The following is a 17,013-nucleotide window of genomic DNA, read 5'->3' on the forward strand; positions in this document are numbered from 1 at the left end:
TTTAGGAACGTGTGTCTGAGGACACAGAGGCTTGCGCGCCTGTCGGTGTAGGAGAGAGGGGCCAGAACTAGACGGAAATGTGTGCCCAAAACGAAAGGCTGGGGGGTTCAAGGCATGTCTCCAAAACTCTGAATGTGTTATTAATGTCACCAAGCCGTGACATGGAGAACTGGAAAGAATAATCCCATGGATAGCAGATACCTTGGAAGTGTGAGCCGCGCACTAGGTACTCTGCTAAGTGCATGGTGTGGATTGCCTCATTTAACCTTCACAACAATTTTGCAACACAGGGACAGTTACTGGTCGTGTTTTTCAAGTGAGAGAACCGAAGCACAGAGAGATTAAATCACTTGTCCAAGGTCACGCAGCTAAAGGAAGGTAGAAATATTCTCACCCAACATCTCCCTTTTACCTTCAGAGAAGCTTCCCCATTGGGGCGGTGTTGCATCCAAGGCCACACAGCTGCTGAGGGTTGGGCTAGCGCTAGAATCTAGATACCGAATCCCACCTTGCTCCCTTCTCGTCACCGTTCATCACACACTGGTGCCTCGCCTCAAGCTGTCTCACGTGTAGCTGGGTGCCGAGGACAGGCAGGTATCTGGGCACATGCTGCACACGCTCCCCCCTACCTGCTTCCCTTCCAGGGCTCCTCGCATCTCCTTAAACGTCGAGGTGAACTCGCCAATGAAGTCGTGCTTGCCGTTGGAGTCCCAGTCCCACACTATGCACTGCAAAAGAAAGGAGAGGCTGTCTCATATTTTATTTTTTTCAAAGCATGCAACCATGGCTGAAGGCAGCGTGAGCGTCACTGGACTAAAAGCCCAGCAGCCCAGGGCTACGGCAAGTGGCAATACAGCGGTCCAGCGGCACCTCGGGCAGTCCAGACTGTTGCTAATTGGTTTCAGGAGGCATGGTGAGTGCCAAAAACAACGAACACCAAACAAAATGGTGAGGAATAATGTAAATAAATTCAGTGCGTTCCTAAACCAAAGACAATGCATATTTTTAAGGCAACACGTAAAACAATAGGGTTGTAAACCATTACTTTACATGAGAAATAAACCTAAAAATTAATAAATATTTAGATTAAATAGCAGGAAAACTTCACGTACCAGTACTGAGACGAGTCCGTGGCCTAATGGGATGGTGGGAGGAGAGTGGTGAGCAGGAGAGGTACATGGAGAGTTGCTGGAAGGAGGGTCCCCTGCAGTAGAACGTCTGGCACTTGCGCTTCTGATGTTCTTTCTCTTTTTTTTCTTTTTTTTTTGTTTACATGTTTTTTACCAAGTATTATTTTTATTTATTTATTTATTATTTTTTTCTTTGTTTTTTTAATTCATTTTAAAAAAAATATTACATTCAAAAAATATGAAGTCCCATTCAACCCCACCGCCCCCAACCCCTACTCCCCCCACAGCAACACTCTCTCCCATCATCATGACACATCCATTGCATTTGGTAAGTACATCTCTGGGCATTGCTGCACCTCATGGTCAATGGTCCACATCATAGCCCATACTCTCCCACGTTCCATCCAGTGGGCCCTGGGGGGATCTACAATGTCCTGTAATTGTCCGTGAAGTCCAACTCCAAGTCCCGAAAACGCCTCCCCATCGCATCTCTTCCTCCCATTCCCCGCACCCAGTAGCCACCATGGCCACTTTTCCCACACCAATGCCACATTTTCTCTGTGGACATTGTGTCCTTTGCACTTCTATGTCAAGAGGGGGCTTAGATTCCACATGGATACTGGATGCAATCCTCCTGCTTTCAGTTGTAGGCACTCTAGGCTCCATGGTGTGGTGGTTGACATTCTTCAACTCCATGTTAGCTGAGTGGGGTAAGTCCAAAAAATCAGAGTGTAGGAGTTGAAGTCTGTTGAGGTTCAGGGCGTGGCTATCATATTGTCAGTCCAGAGATTCAAATCCCCTAGATATATCTTAAACCCCAGTGCCAACTACAATTCCAGTAAAGTAGCATGAAAGTCTTGTGAAAAGAGATCCCATCTGAGTCCAGTTCCATCACGCAGAAACACCAGCTCCAAAGAAGGGCCAACTGACATGGCAGTGAACCCCATCTGCCATGACCATAGAACCCGTGGGTCTCTTTAGCCCTCAAAAGACCCAATACCTGGGGTTGTATCTACTTTATCTGTCTCTGAGACTCTGCTCAGGAGTGCATAAGGGCAATCCTTCTGACAACGTCCAGACTCTTTTTTAGAGACTCATAGCCATATAAACTCATTTCTCCTTTCCATTTCCCCCTTATATTAGGTCAAACAGCATTTTAAAGTCCTGTTATTATATGCAGACAGGGATATTCTGCTGGTCCGCTTTGAACCTTTAATTCAAGGTCATTTTCTAGTTGCATCATCAGCTGGTACTTGGTAGTGAGCCCTCGGTGCCAGGGAGGCTCATCCCCAGGTGTCATGTCCCACGCTGGGGGGGAAGGCATTGCATTTACATGCTGAGTTTGGCTTCGAGACTGGCCACATTTGAGTAACATGGAGGCTGCCAGGAGGGAACTCTTAGGCACAGTGCTGCTCTAGGCCTTGTTCTTATTTCAGGTGTATAGGCTCACAAGCATAGTCATTAGTATCAGGGGTTCACTGTTGGACCCTCATTCCTTCCTGGTTCTCACCGTTGCACCTGGGGGACTGCCGCTACTCCCCCAGGGACCACGACAGAGCACCCCCAGACAGGAACCCAGTATTCCCCCAGCTGTTGTTTTTGTTTCCACTATGAGTATATCCAAACATTACCATGCACCCTGGACATATGCCCTGTATAACTTCCTGTCAACCATATATCGCCTGTCAATAACATCCCATACCAGTATTCCTCCGCTGCCATTGTTGGAGCACTCTCTGATCCAAAACTTCCTGAAAAGTGAAGCCCAATATAATGTCAGGTTCCCTTACTAGTAAAATGGAATATAGCGATGAGTTTAAAGGTTAGATCTAGAATATGTATTGATTTGGAAAAATGCTACATCCTATCTTTTTCTTTTCTTTTTTCCTAATTATTGAGCTTCTCTTCACAAGAGCCTTAGATCACAGTAATTCATATATACAATATACAGTACTCCCACACATCCACCATAAAACCTTTTCCCTTCCACAGCGATAAAAAATTCTGCCTTTTTTCATCTTGCACCACAGGCTCTGACACACTATTTGTCACCATCACTAAAAACTTATCCAATGAGGACTGTTCTGTCTTCAGAATTTCTCGAAACCGAAATTGTTTGGTCATTCAGTACATCACATTTCTGCTAGTGAGAGCTTTGTCTGGATGGTACTTCTCCACAGAGTTTTGAACTTCTGCCCATTTTGCACAATTTCCTTTATCAAGAACCTCCCTTCTCTCCACCTGAAGAAATCTCTTCGGCTCCTCTTGATGCTGCTCCTTCTGCAATTCCTGCAGCTCCTCAGGGCTGAGCTCCTCAACGATGTTCCTCCACTGACTCCTCAGCATCAGCAGCATCGGCCTCCAGACCCCGGGACTGACCCAAAGATACAACGTCCTGCACAGCTGCACCCTCTGCTCCTGCAGGCTTGGGCCTGCCTCAGACCCTCCAAAGTCTGTCTGAGTCTCAGCTTCTGGCCACGAGTTCTTCCACGCCGACTTCATTGTCCCATAAGAGACTCTGCTTCAGGCCTTGCCAGTAAGGTGAAGGCAGTGCAGGACATTGAAATGTTCCTCCCAGAATTCTGCGGGGGTCAACTGGAGGTCAGAGGTGATCTGGAAAAGCATCTTGGGGTATGGCTTTTTGAGGTTTGGGAAGACCTGCTGGTCCATGGGCTGGATGAGGAGTAGAGTTGGGGGGCAGGAACCTCAGTGATGAAGCTGAGCTCCTCCAAGCCTGGAGGGTGGGCAGTGCATTGTCCAAAAGTAGCAGAGCTTTCACAGGCAAATCTTTCTCCAGCAAATATTTTTTCACTGAGGGACCAAACACTTCATTTATCTACTCAGTGAGAAGTTCTCTCATGACCCAAGCTTTGCTGTTTCCCCTCCACATCGCATGGACTTTGCTTCTTATGACATTATGCTTCTTGAAAACTCATGGTTTTCACTGTGATAGACCCATCGATGCGTGAGTTTTCCGTCCCCACTAGCATTCCCACACCGTAGAGGGAGCCTGCCCTTCATTGGTTTGTGACCTGGTAATGCCTTCTCCTCTCTTGTGATGTAGGTTCTACTCTGCATTTTTTTTCCCAAAAAACTCCAGTCTCAACACAGGTAAAACCTTGGTAAATAATAAAACCCGCAGCCTCTATGCAGTCTTGAAATTCACTGACAAATTCATCAGCGGCCTTTTCATTAGCCCTCGCTGCCTCGCCAGGCCGCACGACGCTGTGGATGCAGGTCCTCTTTTTAAAATTATCAAACCAGCCGTGGCTGGCCTTAAAAACGTCAGCACTCTCATCACTGGGTTCTGGTTTGTTCTTCAAAAGATCGGCACGCGACCCTTTCGCTTTTTCGCCCATCATGGCTTCGGGTACGCTGTCGCCGGCTGACTGCTTCTCGTTTACTCAATATTAATGACAGCTCTCAGCTTCCTCAGTGTTTGGGAACGCTGCTCGGTTGCTGCTTTAACTCCTTGTGCAACATCAGCCTCTTTTCCCCTTCTTTATTCCTGATGGTGGCGGAGACCGTTGTTCCAGGCAGACCGCATTCCCAGCAAGATCAGCCCGGCAGGTGCCACGCTCAGAGTTACCTCTTATTTCTTTTTTTTTTGCCCAATGATGGTGCAAAATGATTTTCTTTGCTGCTCAGTGCTGTCACTGCTCACTTTCTTAGGATCCATGATGAGAAAAAAAATGCAAAAATACACAAAGTGACCACAGAAGCTAAGTTAAGACCGCAACGGGATGTGCACAGGACAAGAGCTGCCGCGTGACTAACGTGTGACCCTCTGTTTCTGCTGGAAAGAGCGGCGAGTCACGAGGCGACTGACACCAGCCAGTTCCAGCTTGTGCATCAAATACCAAACAAATGACAAGTACTGAGACAAAATTTTTACATCAAAATGTGTCGAGTACCAAATTTGACAAGTTTCAAAGCAGTTGAGCAGCAAGGTGTGGCTGCATTTTTTTTTCGATTCTATGATCTCCTTATTTTATTATTTTTTAAATGTTACATTGAAAAAGTATAAGAGGTTCCCACATTCCCCACTCCCCACACCCCCACTCCTCCCACATCAACAGCCTCTTCCATCATTGTGGCACATTCACTGCGTTTGGTGAATACATCTTGGAGCACTGCTGCACCGCATGGATAATGGTTTACATTGTAGTTTACACTCTCCCCAGTCCATTCCGTGGGTTATGGCAGGACATATAACGTCCAGCATCTGCTCCTGTATTTCTTGCGGTTCTGTAACCCTTTTTTAGCCTTTTTGTCATCACCTCCGAGCAGCCTGGAGGCACAGTCATGACTGTCAGCTTTTGATAAGGTCAGTAAGGCCCAAAAGAATAAGTGACTCACCAAAGGAACCACTTAAGGAGTGAAAACCTGGGCCCTGAAGGCAGGTGTGGACTCAGCTCCAGGGGCCTCCACACACCTGCAGCCAGGTGCCTGCCTCCATGTGCAGCCTCCCATCGGCCGCTCACACTCAGTGAGCTGGGTGGGGCTACGTTAGTCACATCTTTCCTTTATTTTTTTTTCTGAATATAAAAGAGGAATGCCCCCAAAAGGACCGAAAAGGCAGAATAGTGAGACTGAGTGCACCGACAGGTAAGTCGCGCTGGTAAAGGATCAGGCATCTGCCAACACAAGCTGCGACCTGGTGCTTCTACAAGGGGGCTCCTCTGAGGTGGGGGAGACGTTCTGGGTCGAGCGGCTCAGACAGATCCGCAACTGTGTCCTCTGCTTGACCACACGTCCCAGGTGGACGGGAAGCGCCGCTGTCTCCCTGGTGGGGGAGGGCGGGCTGGGTTTCAAGCACCTTACACAGCACTCGTGCGTCTGAAGCCACAGTTTGCAGCAAGAACGTGACGGATCTCAAATAAGGTCGAGGCTTCCAGGGGACTCCACCCCGAGGACTCCCCTAGAACACTGGGGTCCTAAGAGGCAGCCTGGCCCCTCCCCAGGGTTCAGACCGCACTGGCCAATTCTGGAAAACCCTGACTGTACCCAAATCCTGCTCAGATGTCCATTGACCTTAAGTGAAATATGTTCAAAGTGAAACATTATTTATACCCTCTATTTATCCCTAATCATTTATTTATCTATCACAGCAAAAAGGAGCAACATTCAATTGAAACTCTGGGCGCCCTCCCCTACTTCCCCCCTCCCCTCCCCTTCCACATGAGGTCCTCTCCATTCTGCCTCCTGAACGTGACTTGACTCCAACTCTGCTCCTTCTCTTGGCATCGCCACAGCAGCCTCCAGCTGGACTTGTGCATCACCCCAGCACCCTCCAGGGTCCTGTGCATCACCCCGGCACCCTCCAGGGTCCTGTGCATCAACCCGGCACCCTCCAGGGTCCTGTGCATCACCATGGCACCCTCCAGGGTCCTGTGCATCACCATGGCACCCTCCAGGATCCTGTGTATCACCCCGGCACCCTCCAGGGGTCCTGTGCATCAACCCGGCACCCTCCAGGGTCCTGTGCATCACCTGGCACCCTCCAGGGTCCTGTGCATCACCCCGGCACCCTCAGGGTCCTGTGCATCACCACAGCACACTCCAGGGGTCCTGTGCATCACCCTGGCACCCTCCAGGGTCCTGTGCATCACCCCGGCACCCTCAGGGTTCTGTGCATCACCTGGCACCCTCCAGGGTCCTGTGCATCACCCCGGCACCCTCAGGGTCCTGTGCATCACCGCAGCACACTCCAGGGGTCCTGTGCATCACCCCGGCACCCTCCAGGGGTCCTGTGCATCACCCTGGCACCCTCCAGGGTCCTGTGCATCACCCTGACACCCTCCAGGGTCCTGTGCATCACCATGGCACCCTCCAGGGTCCTGTGCATCACCCTGGCACCCTCCAGGATCCTGTGTATCACCCCGGCACCCTCCAGGGTCCTGTGCATCACCATGGCACCCTCCAGGGTCCTGTGTATCACCCTGGCACCCTCCAGGGTCCTGTGCATCACCATGGCACCCTCCAGGGTCCTGTGTATCACCCCAGCACCCTCCAGGGGTCCTGTGCATCAACCCGGCACCCTCCAGGGTCCTGTGCATCACCCCAGCACCCTCCAGGGGTCCTGTGCATCACCCTGACACCTTCCAGGGCTCCTGTGCACCACCCTGGCACCCTCCAGGGTCCTGTGTATCACCCCGGCACCCTCCAGGATCCTATGCATCACCCTGGCACCCTCCAGGGTCCTGTGCATATTATAGCACCCTCCAGGGTCCTGTGCATCACCTGGCACCCTCCAGGGTCCTGTGCATCACCCCGGCACCCTCCAGGGGCCCTGTGCATCACCCCGGCACCCTCCAGGACTCCTGTGCATTATTATAGCAGCCTCCAGGGTCCTGTGCATCATTATAGCAACCTCCGGGTTCCTGTGCATCACCTGGCACCCTCCAGGGTCCTGTGCATCACCCCGGCACCCCCCAGGGGTCTCGTGCTTTACCACAGCAGCCTACCCTGTGCCCTCTGCCCCACGGTCCACTCATCATGTCACTTCCTGGCTTAGAGCCACAGGTTACCACTCTCCCAAGGTCATTCATGATCTGACTCCCTCTTACTTATAATATTGCTCAATATTCCCAAATTCACCTATTATGATCCATGCTTACAGTATTTAAAGTTTCTTTAACACAGTGTTGGTAGGAATAAAAAGCACTTGCTAAGATGTTTTTCTGAGCCATCTCTAGAAAAACTGATTTCTCATCTTCTGCTCTCTTTAAATGGCGAGGCTTTGGTAGATAATTCTTAGCTTTGGAAAACATGAGAAGACTTTTGATTATGCAAGAACTGATTAGAACAAATCAGAATAGAAGGGCTTAAGACAAAAGGAAAGTGACTGCTCTGATGGCCAAGCTGCATTGCCCCCTTGGTAACTAGGTTCACACAGGTGGGTCCAGCGAGCCGGCAGGTGTCATCAGAGGGGGAGCTCGGGGACGGGAGGAGGTGAGAGGCAGCTGCCAGGTCTCCTTTTCAAGGTCAGACAATTGCATCCCTCTCCTCTCCCACTGTCCCCCTTCCCCTACCCCAGCCCCACTATACCTGACTCCCACATGAGCGGCTGGTGACTCGGGGAACGAAGGGGAGGGCTTGCGAGCGTGGTTCGGAGACTAGCAAGACAGAAAGCAGCATGAGATGCCCAGTGATTGAGAACTGACTGTGGAGCAGGAGTGTAGAAAAAGAGCTTCAGGCTGAACCCTCGAGGGAGCGCGTAGAAACCCTGGGGAGGGCGGCGGATCCTGCAGTTACGCGGAGTCAGAATTCAAGGGGTTTTACGTAGATATTAACAGAAAGTCCCATCCCGGAAAGCTAGGGAATTACAGTTAAAATTCAGTTAGAAGTATTACTCAGTTTATAACTTCTTGGCCACTATATGTTTTCTGAACGGGTAGACGGTGAAATAAACTATTATCACGCAAAAGTCTGAAAAAATTTTTGATTGAACAGTTTGGTCCTTGAGCTTGTAAATTTGCCTTGAGTGCTGCTCATCAAACAGTTCTAGTTCTCCTTCCTGTCACATGGCAGTGTTTTATGTCTTACCCCCTCACTGCCGTTGCGTGTGACCACGTGACTTGCTTGCACCGACGGCAGCTAAGTGGAAACAATCGCATCATCCTCAGGGAGAAGCTTCAGGGCCATGTGGGCAGTGCGGGTTCCATCTTCCCCTCTGCTTCGGAGGTCAGCAGCATCCTTAGTAGCAGCTGTCCTGTCAGCCGAGTCCCTGGTGAAGGCAGAACACGCCCGAGCCCTGGAGACCCGTGATGGACACACGTGTGTGCGAGAAATAAAGCGTCGTTGTTGGAAGCCGCTGGGATCGTGGGGTGGCTTCACCGAGTCGAAGAACCATCTAAGTGCTCGGAGGGCTGTCGCAGGGAAGGGCACTACTACAGAATTTTGGGGGGAGTTTACAGAGAAGTAACAAAGAAAGTGCCAATTATTAAGCCTGTCCAAAACCAAAACCGTCTGCTTGTGAAAGAGTCTTTTACTGCTGGAAATGTTTAGACAGACTGTGGGACCACGTGCAAAGAATTAGCAGAGGACGTCAAGCCTCTTATGGAGAACGGAGATGTTCTTTGAACTTTTTTACTAATGTAGAGATACTAAGACTGGTTCTAGTTGCAAAATAAAGGAAAGGTGCAGCTCCTACTGGATGAATCACTAAGCAGTGCACCTTAGCCGGGTCGGAGTGTTGAGGACAGGCTTTTTGGTTCATGGCAAGATGCAATTCTACCTCGTTCTTCTAACGAACACTGGAACCAATCAATGATTCGGTGATATGAACCCCCCCGGATGTGCGCTGTGAGTGTCCCGTTGTGGAATGCTGCGGACTGATCCGCTGTTACTTACAACCAGGTGCTTTTCCTGTTTGCCAACAGCCCTTCCTCACAGACCTCAGCTCTCACACATTTATTACCTGGAACAAGAAATGGAGGAGCGCTTGCTGGGCCTGGGCATCACACGGACAGAGAAGAAGGTTCCTGAGGCCTGTCAGGGGTAAAACGCTGCTGGGCAGCCAGTGCGCCCCATCGCGCACCTGACACTCAAGCGCTCCCTCCTCCACCGTGGGGAGCAGCAAATAAAAAGGCAAAAGGGACAGAAGCAAGTAAAAGAAGAGACACGGAACGGGCCCAGCATGGACAGAGGGCGAGTCGCCTTATCTGGGGAGGGACGCACGGCTTCCTCCTTCCTCGCCACGGCAGAAAAGCCACACCCGGGGCAGTGGGGATGGGGTTGGCACCAGAATTGGCGGCCTTAGAAAGCAGGACCACACGCCCTCTGCCGCGCTCTCTTGGGCTTCCCGATACGCCCTGGTTAGCTATGGCCCTCCTCTCCCTGCCGACCACACCGTCGGGCTCTTTGAGGGTGGCGTGGCCACTGACCCTGGGCTGCAGGCCGAGGCGGCTTTCCAGGCTCCAGGCCTCGTCCCAGCAGTCGCTGCCGCTTCCGGGGCTTTAGCTCTTGAACTGGCTGGCCCGTCACGGCAGCCATGGACTCTTGTTTTGACCTTTCTCAGAAGAGGTCCCCAAGGAAGGAGGCCATGGCACGCAGACCCCTCAAGACGCGCTTTCCCCCTCTCCCTGCTGCAAAGCTGGGGCCAACAGAGGAGCGTCGGTGAGAAGTAACCAGCTCAAACGTCCTGGTGAGAAGTAACCAGCTCAACCACCCTGGTGAGACGTAACCAGCTCACCCGTCCTGGTGAGAAGAAACCAGCTCAACCATCCTGGTGAGACGTAACCAGCTCAACCGTCCTGCAGGAGAAGTAACCAGCTCAATCATCCCAGTGAGAAGTAACCAGCTCAACTGTCCTGCGGGAGAAGTAACCAGCTCAGCCATCCTGTGGGAGAAGTAACCAGCTCAGCCATCCTGGTGAGAAGTAACCAGCTCAGCTGTCCTGGTGAGACGTAACCAGCTCAACCGTCCTGGTGAGAAGTAACCAGCTCAACTGTCCTGGTGAGACGTAACCAGCTCAACCGTCCTGCAGGAGAAGTAACCAGCTCAGCCATCCTGGTGAGAAGTAACCAGCTCAACTGTCCTGGTGAAACGTAACCAGCTCAACTGTCCTGCAGGAGAAGTAACCAGCTCAGCCATCCTGGTGAGAAGTAACCAGCTCAACTGTCCTGCGGGAGAAGTAACCAGCTCACCCGTCCTGCGGGAGAAGTAAGCAGCTCAGGTGTCCTGGTGAGAAGTAACCAGCTCAACCGTCCTGGTGATATGTAACCAGCTCAACTGTCCTGCAGGAGAAGTAACCAGCTTAACCATCCTGTGGGAGAAGTAACCAGCTCAACCATCCCGTGGGAGAAGTAACCAGCTCAACCATCCTGGTGAGAAGTAACCAGCTCAACTGTCCTGGTGAGAAGTAACCAGCTCAACCGTCCTGCAGGAGAAGTAACCAGCTCAACTGTCCTGCAGGAGAAGTAACCAGCTCAACCGTCCCACGGGAGAAGTAACCAGCTCAACCATCCTGGTGAGAAGTAACCAGCTCAACTGTCCTGGTGAGAAGTAACCAGCTCAACTGTCCTGCAGGAGAAGTAACCAGCTCAACTGTCCTGCAGGAGAAGTAACCAGCTCAACCGTCCTGGTGAGACATAACCAGTTCAACCATCATGCGGGAGAAGTAACCAGCTCAACCATCCTGATAAGAAGTAACCAGTTCAACCATCCTGCAGGAGAAGTAAGCAGCTCAACCATCATGCAGGAGAAGTAACCAGCTCAACCATCCTGGTAAGAAATAACCAGCTCAATCATCCTGCAGAAGTAACCAGCTTAACCGTCCTGTGGGAGAAGTAACCAGCTCAACCATCCCGTGGGAGAAGTAACCAGCTCAACCATCCTGGTGAGAAGTAACCAGCTCAACTGTCCTGGTGAGAAGTAACCAGCTCAACCGTCCTGCAGGAGAAGTAACCAGCTCAACCGTCCTGGTGAGAAGTAACCAGTTCATCTGTCCTGCAGGAGAAGTAACCAGCTCACCCATCCTGGTGAGAAGTAACCAGCTCCACCGTCCTGGTGAGAAGTAACCAGGTCAACCGTCCTGGTGAGAAGTAACCAGCTCATCTGTCCTGCAGGAGAAGTAACCAGCTCAACCATCCTGGTGAGAAGTAACCAGCTCCACCGTCCTGTGGGAGAACCGGGGTGAGGCGGGGCTCTTGTGGTCACTGAGGGCCTCCCAGAACTAACTGCCCAAGAGCCGGAGTGGTGTGTCACAGCGGAGGTGGGCATGGAATCTCAAGATGTCGGAGCATGGCAGAGGGTCTAGTCAACCCCTCGCTTTACAGAAAAGGAAGGCATGGTAGAGGGTGAAGTGGCTCCTACAAGTGGACCCCGTGTGGGGCTGGGACCAAGATCCAGACTTCCTGTCTCCAGGGCCTCTCCACTACCTCACTACAGCAACGGACAACTGTGAAAATGGTGCAGAGCCATGCACCAGGCTCTCCTGTGGGCGCTTTACACGTTAACTCATTTAATTGCCACAACGACTTACCATTATTCTCATTTTATAGTGGAGGGGGCCCAGAGAGTGAAATTGTGCCCCAGGATCCCGTGGCTGAACCAGGCAACCTCAAAGGAAAGGAAGTTACCTTCGTAGTGTGACCTAGCTGCGCAATTTCAGGAACCCAGGGCCTTTGTGTTGTCATCTTCAACCCATACAATAGTCCTGAAGTGGTGATATTATCATTGCCATGAAAAGCAAGAAGCAGAGGCTGAGGGACCAAGCGACCTGACCAGACACGCAGGAAGGGATGAAGATGGATTTGAACCCAGGCGTCTGTGCCAAAGCCGATACACTTCCTAGAATTCCACACTGCCCTGGTGGAAGGAGGAATTCAGAGTCCAAGCCTCCTTGCCTGCCCTGTGTAAAAGCCCCACTCTGTGAAGCTGCAAACACCCGGATCTCTGAAGTTCAACGAACACCACTCAGCTTCATTTAGCAATGCTGAGAACCAGCTCAGCGTTCCCACACAAAAAGAGGCAAACCTAAGCCTGTGCAGTGTCCCTGGGACCCTCCGCTCTACCTGTGGAACGTAGGTAGGCCTGGCTCAAGGGGTCAGCTAGCTACTCCCTCTCTACTTGGGGAATGCAGGTAGGCCTGGCTCGAGGGGTCAGCTAGCTACTCCCTCTCTACCTGTGGAACACAGGTAGGCTTGGTTGGAGGGGTCAGCCACTCCCTCTCTACCTGTGGAATGCCTGACTCGAGGGGTCAGGGGTTGGCTACTCCCTTTCTACCTGTGGCATGGCTCGAGGGGTCAGCCACTCCTGCTCTACCTGTGGAATGCAGGTAGGCATGGCACAAGGGGTCAGGGGTCAGCCACTCCCTCTCTACCCGTTGGACGCAGGTAGACCTGGCTGGAGGGGTCGGCTGCTCCCTCTGGCTCTTCCTTTACACCCACACTGAACCCATGGTCCGCTTCATGGGTCAGCTTGGCTGGGCAGCAGCCCCTGACTACTTAATCAAACGCTAACCTCGGCCTCGCCGTGAGGGTCTTTTGTGGATGTGATTAAACTCCGTACTTGGTTGACTTTAAGTAAGCTGGTCCCGGTCACCTGGCTGAGCCTGAGGCCACCAGCCAAAAGCCCCGGTGAGCAGTAGCGAGGCTTCCGGAGGATTCTGCCCTGGACCGCAGCGCTGCGTGCACCTGGGCCAGCCCACCCGGCCCTGGCCTCGGACTTGCCTGGCCAGCCCCGCCACCGCGTAAGCCGGTCGCAGCAGACCTCCTCCGAGCCCACCCTCGCTCCGACCCGTGCCCAGCGAGGGGCGAGGCCTCTGGCTTGTGCGCGGTCACACCTGGTGCGCGGTCACACCCAGCTGCGTCTCCCGCAACTCTGGGCCTCCCAGACAACACATCAGGGACGTGCCCGGCTCCCGTGACCTCCATCCGCGTCCCCTGGTAGGCGGGGACACGAGAAGCAGAGGGCGACCGCTGCTGTTGAGGACGACTGCAGATACGCCCGGGGGTCCGGGGTCTGCGACGAGAGGTCCAGGGTGCTGGGTCTGACCTGGCCCCCGGGAGGCAAGAGCGAGGGTCTATTGAAATGTGGTGCAAAACGGCGCCACAGCCGCCGACCACCGCACAGCTTGCTCCTCCTGGGCTTTTTAAATTTAATTTTTTTAAACCATTGCAGCGTGTCGTTTGCTTAGGGGAAGAATTGGCCGTCACATTTCCCCTGGCGCCCCGGTCATGCCCTGCCCTAACCTGCCCTGCCGTCCGCTTACGTCTGCGTTGACGCATCTCCCACGACTGCACCCGTTGGCTCATGGACTTACACTCACAGAAGGAGACTTTCCAGCACTGAGAGGTTTTCAATCATGAACAGCAGCTCTTGGGGCCCAAGTAGGAGCTCAGGTGAGAGTTCGATGAGTGGATGCAGAAGGCGCGTCCCGAGTGGAGGCCCGGCAGTCCTCTGCGTGTTTGGCCTTGCCCTCGAGGGGCGCAGTCATCTGGTGATTTCATCAAGGGAGCCGATGGGGCGGACGCTTTGCTCTGGTGGCTGCAGACCTGCCCGGAGGCACGGGCCTTTGGCTGCTCAGCTGGTAATGCTGTGGGACTCGGCTGAGCCTCTCAGCCTCTCTGGGCCTGTTTCCTCCTCTATAAATGGGTGCCTGGGGAAGGAGATTTGGGGGCAACGTTCTCGGAGGCCCCTTCTAGATAAAACGTTCTCCAGTTACTTGGCCTCCAAGTGTGGAGGCCATCGTTAGCCCTTTTCCGAGCTCTTGTTCCAAAGTCCGTGATTATCACGTTACGGCAACGAATCTGCCAGCTAGCCATCGTTACCTGATTGACACACTACGGCCCCCTTTGTCTTCTTCTGTTGGAGGTTCTGTTAAAACCCTTGGACAAATTAAAGTCAACTGTTGGTCATCACTGGTGGGCCCCATGAGAGTGGACAAGACGGGATTCCGTGTTAACAGACGATTGTCGTGAAATACAATGAAGCAACCTAAGGTGACTCCAAAGCACAGAAGCGGCTGTCTACTTGGCGTATTTGTCCACATCGGGTCCTTTTTATTCTGCCACGCGGCTTCTCAGCTTACTTCTCCACCTTGCCACTGGCAGGCTTTTTTCTATTTTCTATTTTTTAGACCAACTAATTCATGAATGTCTCACCTCTCCCAGGGAATGAATATATTTCTATACATTTTTAATGTTCCTTTTGATAATAGGTCCTCTTTGAAATTTACTCAGGGTGATTAATCCAGGAGGGGCCTTACTGGGCTCACTCAAAGGTGGAATTTTAAATTGAGACCCTCAAAGCTAAATGCTGCCAGGGTCAGTTCTGTTGGAACCAGCCTGCGTCACATCACTCAGTCTAGCCCAGTCTTCTAACCACAGCTTTCGGGAAATGAGGCAATAGTCTATCATTTTATGGTGTTTCATGAAATTGTATTTCAGCACAGCTATGATTAGGGGTTTGTGAGAATTTCATCAGTAGCTTAGTGTTTGGGATGACCTCTTTTTTATAAAAATCCAGTGACAATCAATACAAAGTTGGTTTCATCATCACAGTTGGTTTTGTTTACACAGGACTGTAAAATATCTGAAAAGAATGTTAAATATATATTTGTGTTTTTTCACTCCAAGCATTGTTGATTTATGTCTTTTTTTTTTCTTGACTGGTAATTTTAGAGGTTTATTTATTTTATTTCATTTCATTAATTTTATCTAAAAACACTCCATATCCACCAATCGTACATTCCTTCCCCCTCCACTTACCCCAGTAACCTCTAATCTATGTTCTGTCTCTGCATGGTTTTTATTATTCCTAGAGATCTCTTACAAGCGACATCACACTCTGTCTGTCTTTATATGTCTTATTTCACTGAGCATAACGTTTTCAAGGTTCACCCATGCTGCAGCATGCCTGGAGTGTCATTCATTCTTACAGCTGAATGATATTCCTTGGTGTTTATGTGCTGCATTTTCTTTATCCACTCACTTGTTGGTGGACACATAGATTGTGTCCACCTCTTGGCTGTAACTACTGCTGTGCTGCTCTAAACACTGGTGTGCCAGTATGTGTTTGAGACCCTGTTTTCACTTTCTGGAACTGTACCTAGAAGTGGAATTGCAGGGTCATGGGGTAATTCTATAACTTTTTGAGGAACTGCCAAACTATTTTCCACAGCAGCTGTACTATTTTACATTCTAGCAATAATGTGCAAGGGTTCCTATTTCTCTGCATTCTTACCAAGACTTATTATTTTCCTTTCTTTTTTTAAATAATTGCCATTCTAGTGGCTATGAAATGGTATCTCGTTGTGGTTTTGATTTGCATTTTCCTAACGGCTAATTATGTTGAGCATCTCCTCCTTGCTTATTGGCCATTTGTGTATCTTCTTTGCCTATTTGCCTTTTTGTTGTTGTAACTTTGGCACAGGTTGCCTTTGGCTGAGCATGCTTATGGGAAGAAAGTCCAAGTTCCCTTGCTTATTTTCTCCTCACTTTACTGTTATTGCAAAGTGCAGATCTAGCCGTAGCCCCCTGGCTGCCAGGAGGGGGGTTGAGGGAAGACAGAGACGTCCTTGGAGAGGAGCACCTGACGCTGGGCCTGGGAGACGGGAATAAGGAGGAAATAAATGGAAGGGGGAGTTTCTCCGACACAAAGTGTGTAGATAAAGTTCCCAAGGGGCCTGCGGGCTGGAGCCTCAGAGGCACATCTCTGGGATCACGTTTGCTGGACTGCTGGGATGAGAGCCTGAGCACCTTCTGAGGGACTCAAGCTAAGGTGAGGAGAGAGTACGTTGAGAAGATCAGCCCAGGAACAAAGAAGTGCATGGTGGAGGGGCCGTGTGAGGCTACGTAGAGGCCAGTGACAATCACGCTGGTTCATCTTTGGGCTCTGCCCCCGTGGAGTCGTGCCTGAGTTCTAGGGAGGAGGCTGTAAGTAAAAAGCCTGAAAGAGCAGTTTTCACACAATAGCAGGGTCTGGCAGAAGTCACGCAGACGGGGGGAGTGGCTTTGGGGCAGGGCGACCCCAGAGCGCAGATTTGTGCTCAGCTGGCTTCAAGGGCAGTAGAGGCAGGAACGAGCACTCAGGAAGGCTGGGGGTGGGGGGGTATGGTCCACGCCATGAGGTAGCTTTACCGGCTTGAGCATGAGCACGTGCAAGAACCTGCTACAGGATTTCAAAAGAAATAACTGAGGGGTGAACTTTGAAGGCGTCAATGGTCCTGCCACAGTCGATGGGGCCAAGACCAAGTCAAACGCAGGCTTTGTTTTCAACGCTACACTAAATAGTGGGTGTGGCAGTTTGATATTATTTATGAATTCCAAAAAGAGATGTTGATTACGCTTGTAAACTGCTCTGTTCCTCTGGGCATGATACCCTTCGTATTACATTCAAAGGTTTTAGGTTTACTTGATTATGTTAAGGTTAGGGC

The 17,013-nt window shown here is 51.2% G+C and overlaps 1 protein-coding gene across 3 annotated transcripts in view; it reads right to left on the reverse strand.

Annotated features, from left to right (window-relative positions):
- Nucleotides 1-17,013, reverse strand: part of CPNE4 (copine 4) — a 509,926-nt gene that overhangs the window by 45,207 nt on the left and 447,706 nt on the right. For all 3 annotated transcript variants that reach the window (XM_058290594.2, XM_058290593.2, XM_058290595.2), the window contains one exon: nt 630-728. In XM_058290594.2, coding sequence (XP_058146577.1) covers nt 630-728 — 99 coding nt within the window. The remainder of the gene's footprint in view (nt 1-629; nt 729-17,013) is intronic.

Source organism: Dasypus novemcinctus, chromosome 31, assembly GCF_030445035.2.
Source record: "Dasypus novemcinctus isolate mDasNov1 chromosome 31, mDasNov1.1.hap2, whole genome shotgun sequence".
NCBI classification, from domain to species: Eukaryota; Metazoa; Chordata; class Mammalia; order Cingulata; family Dasypodidae; genus Dasypus; species Dasypus novemcinctus.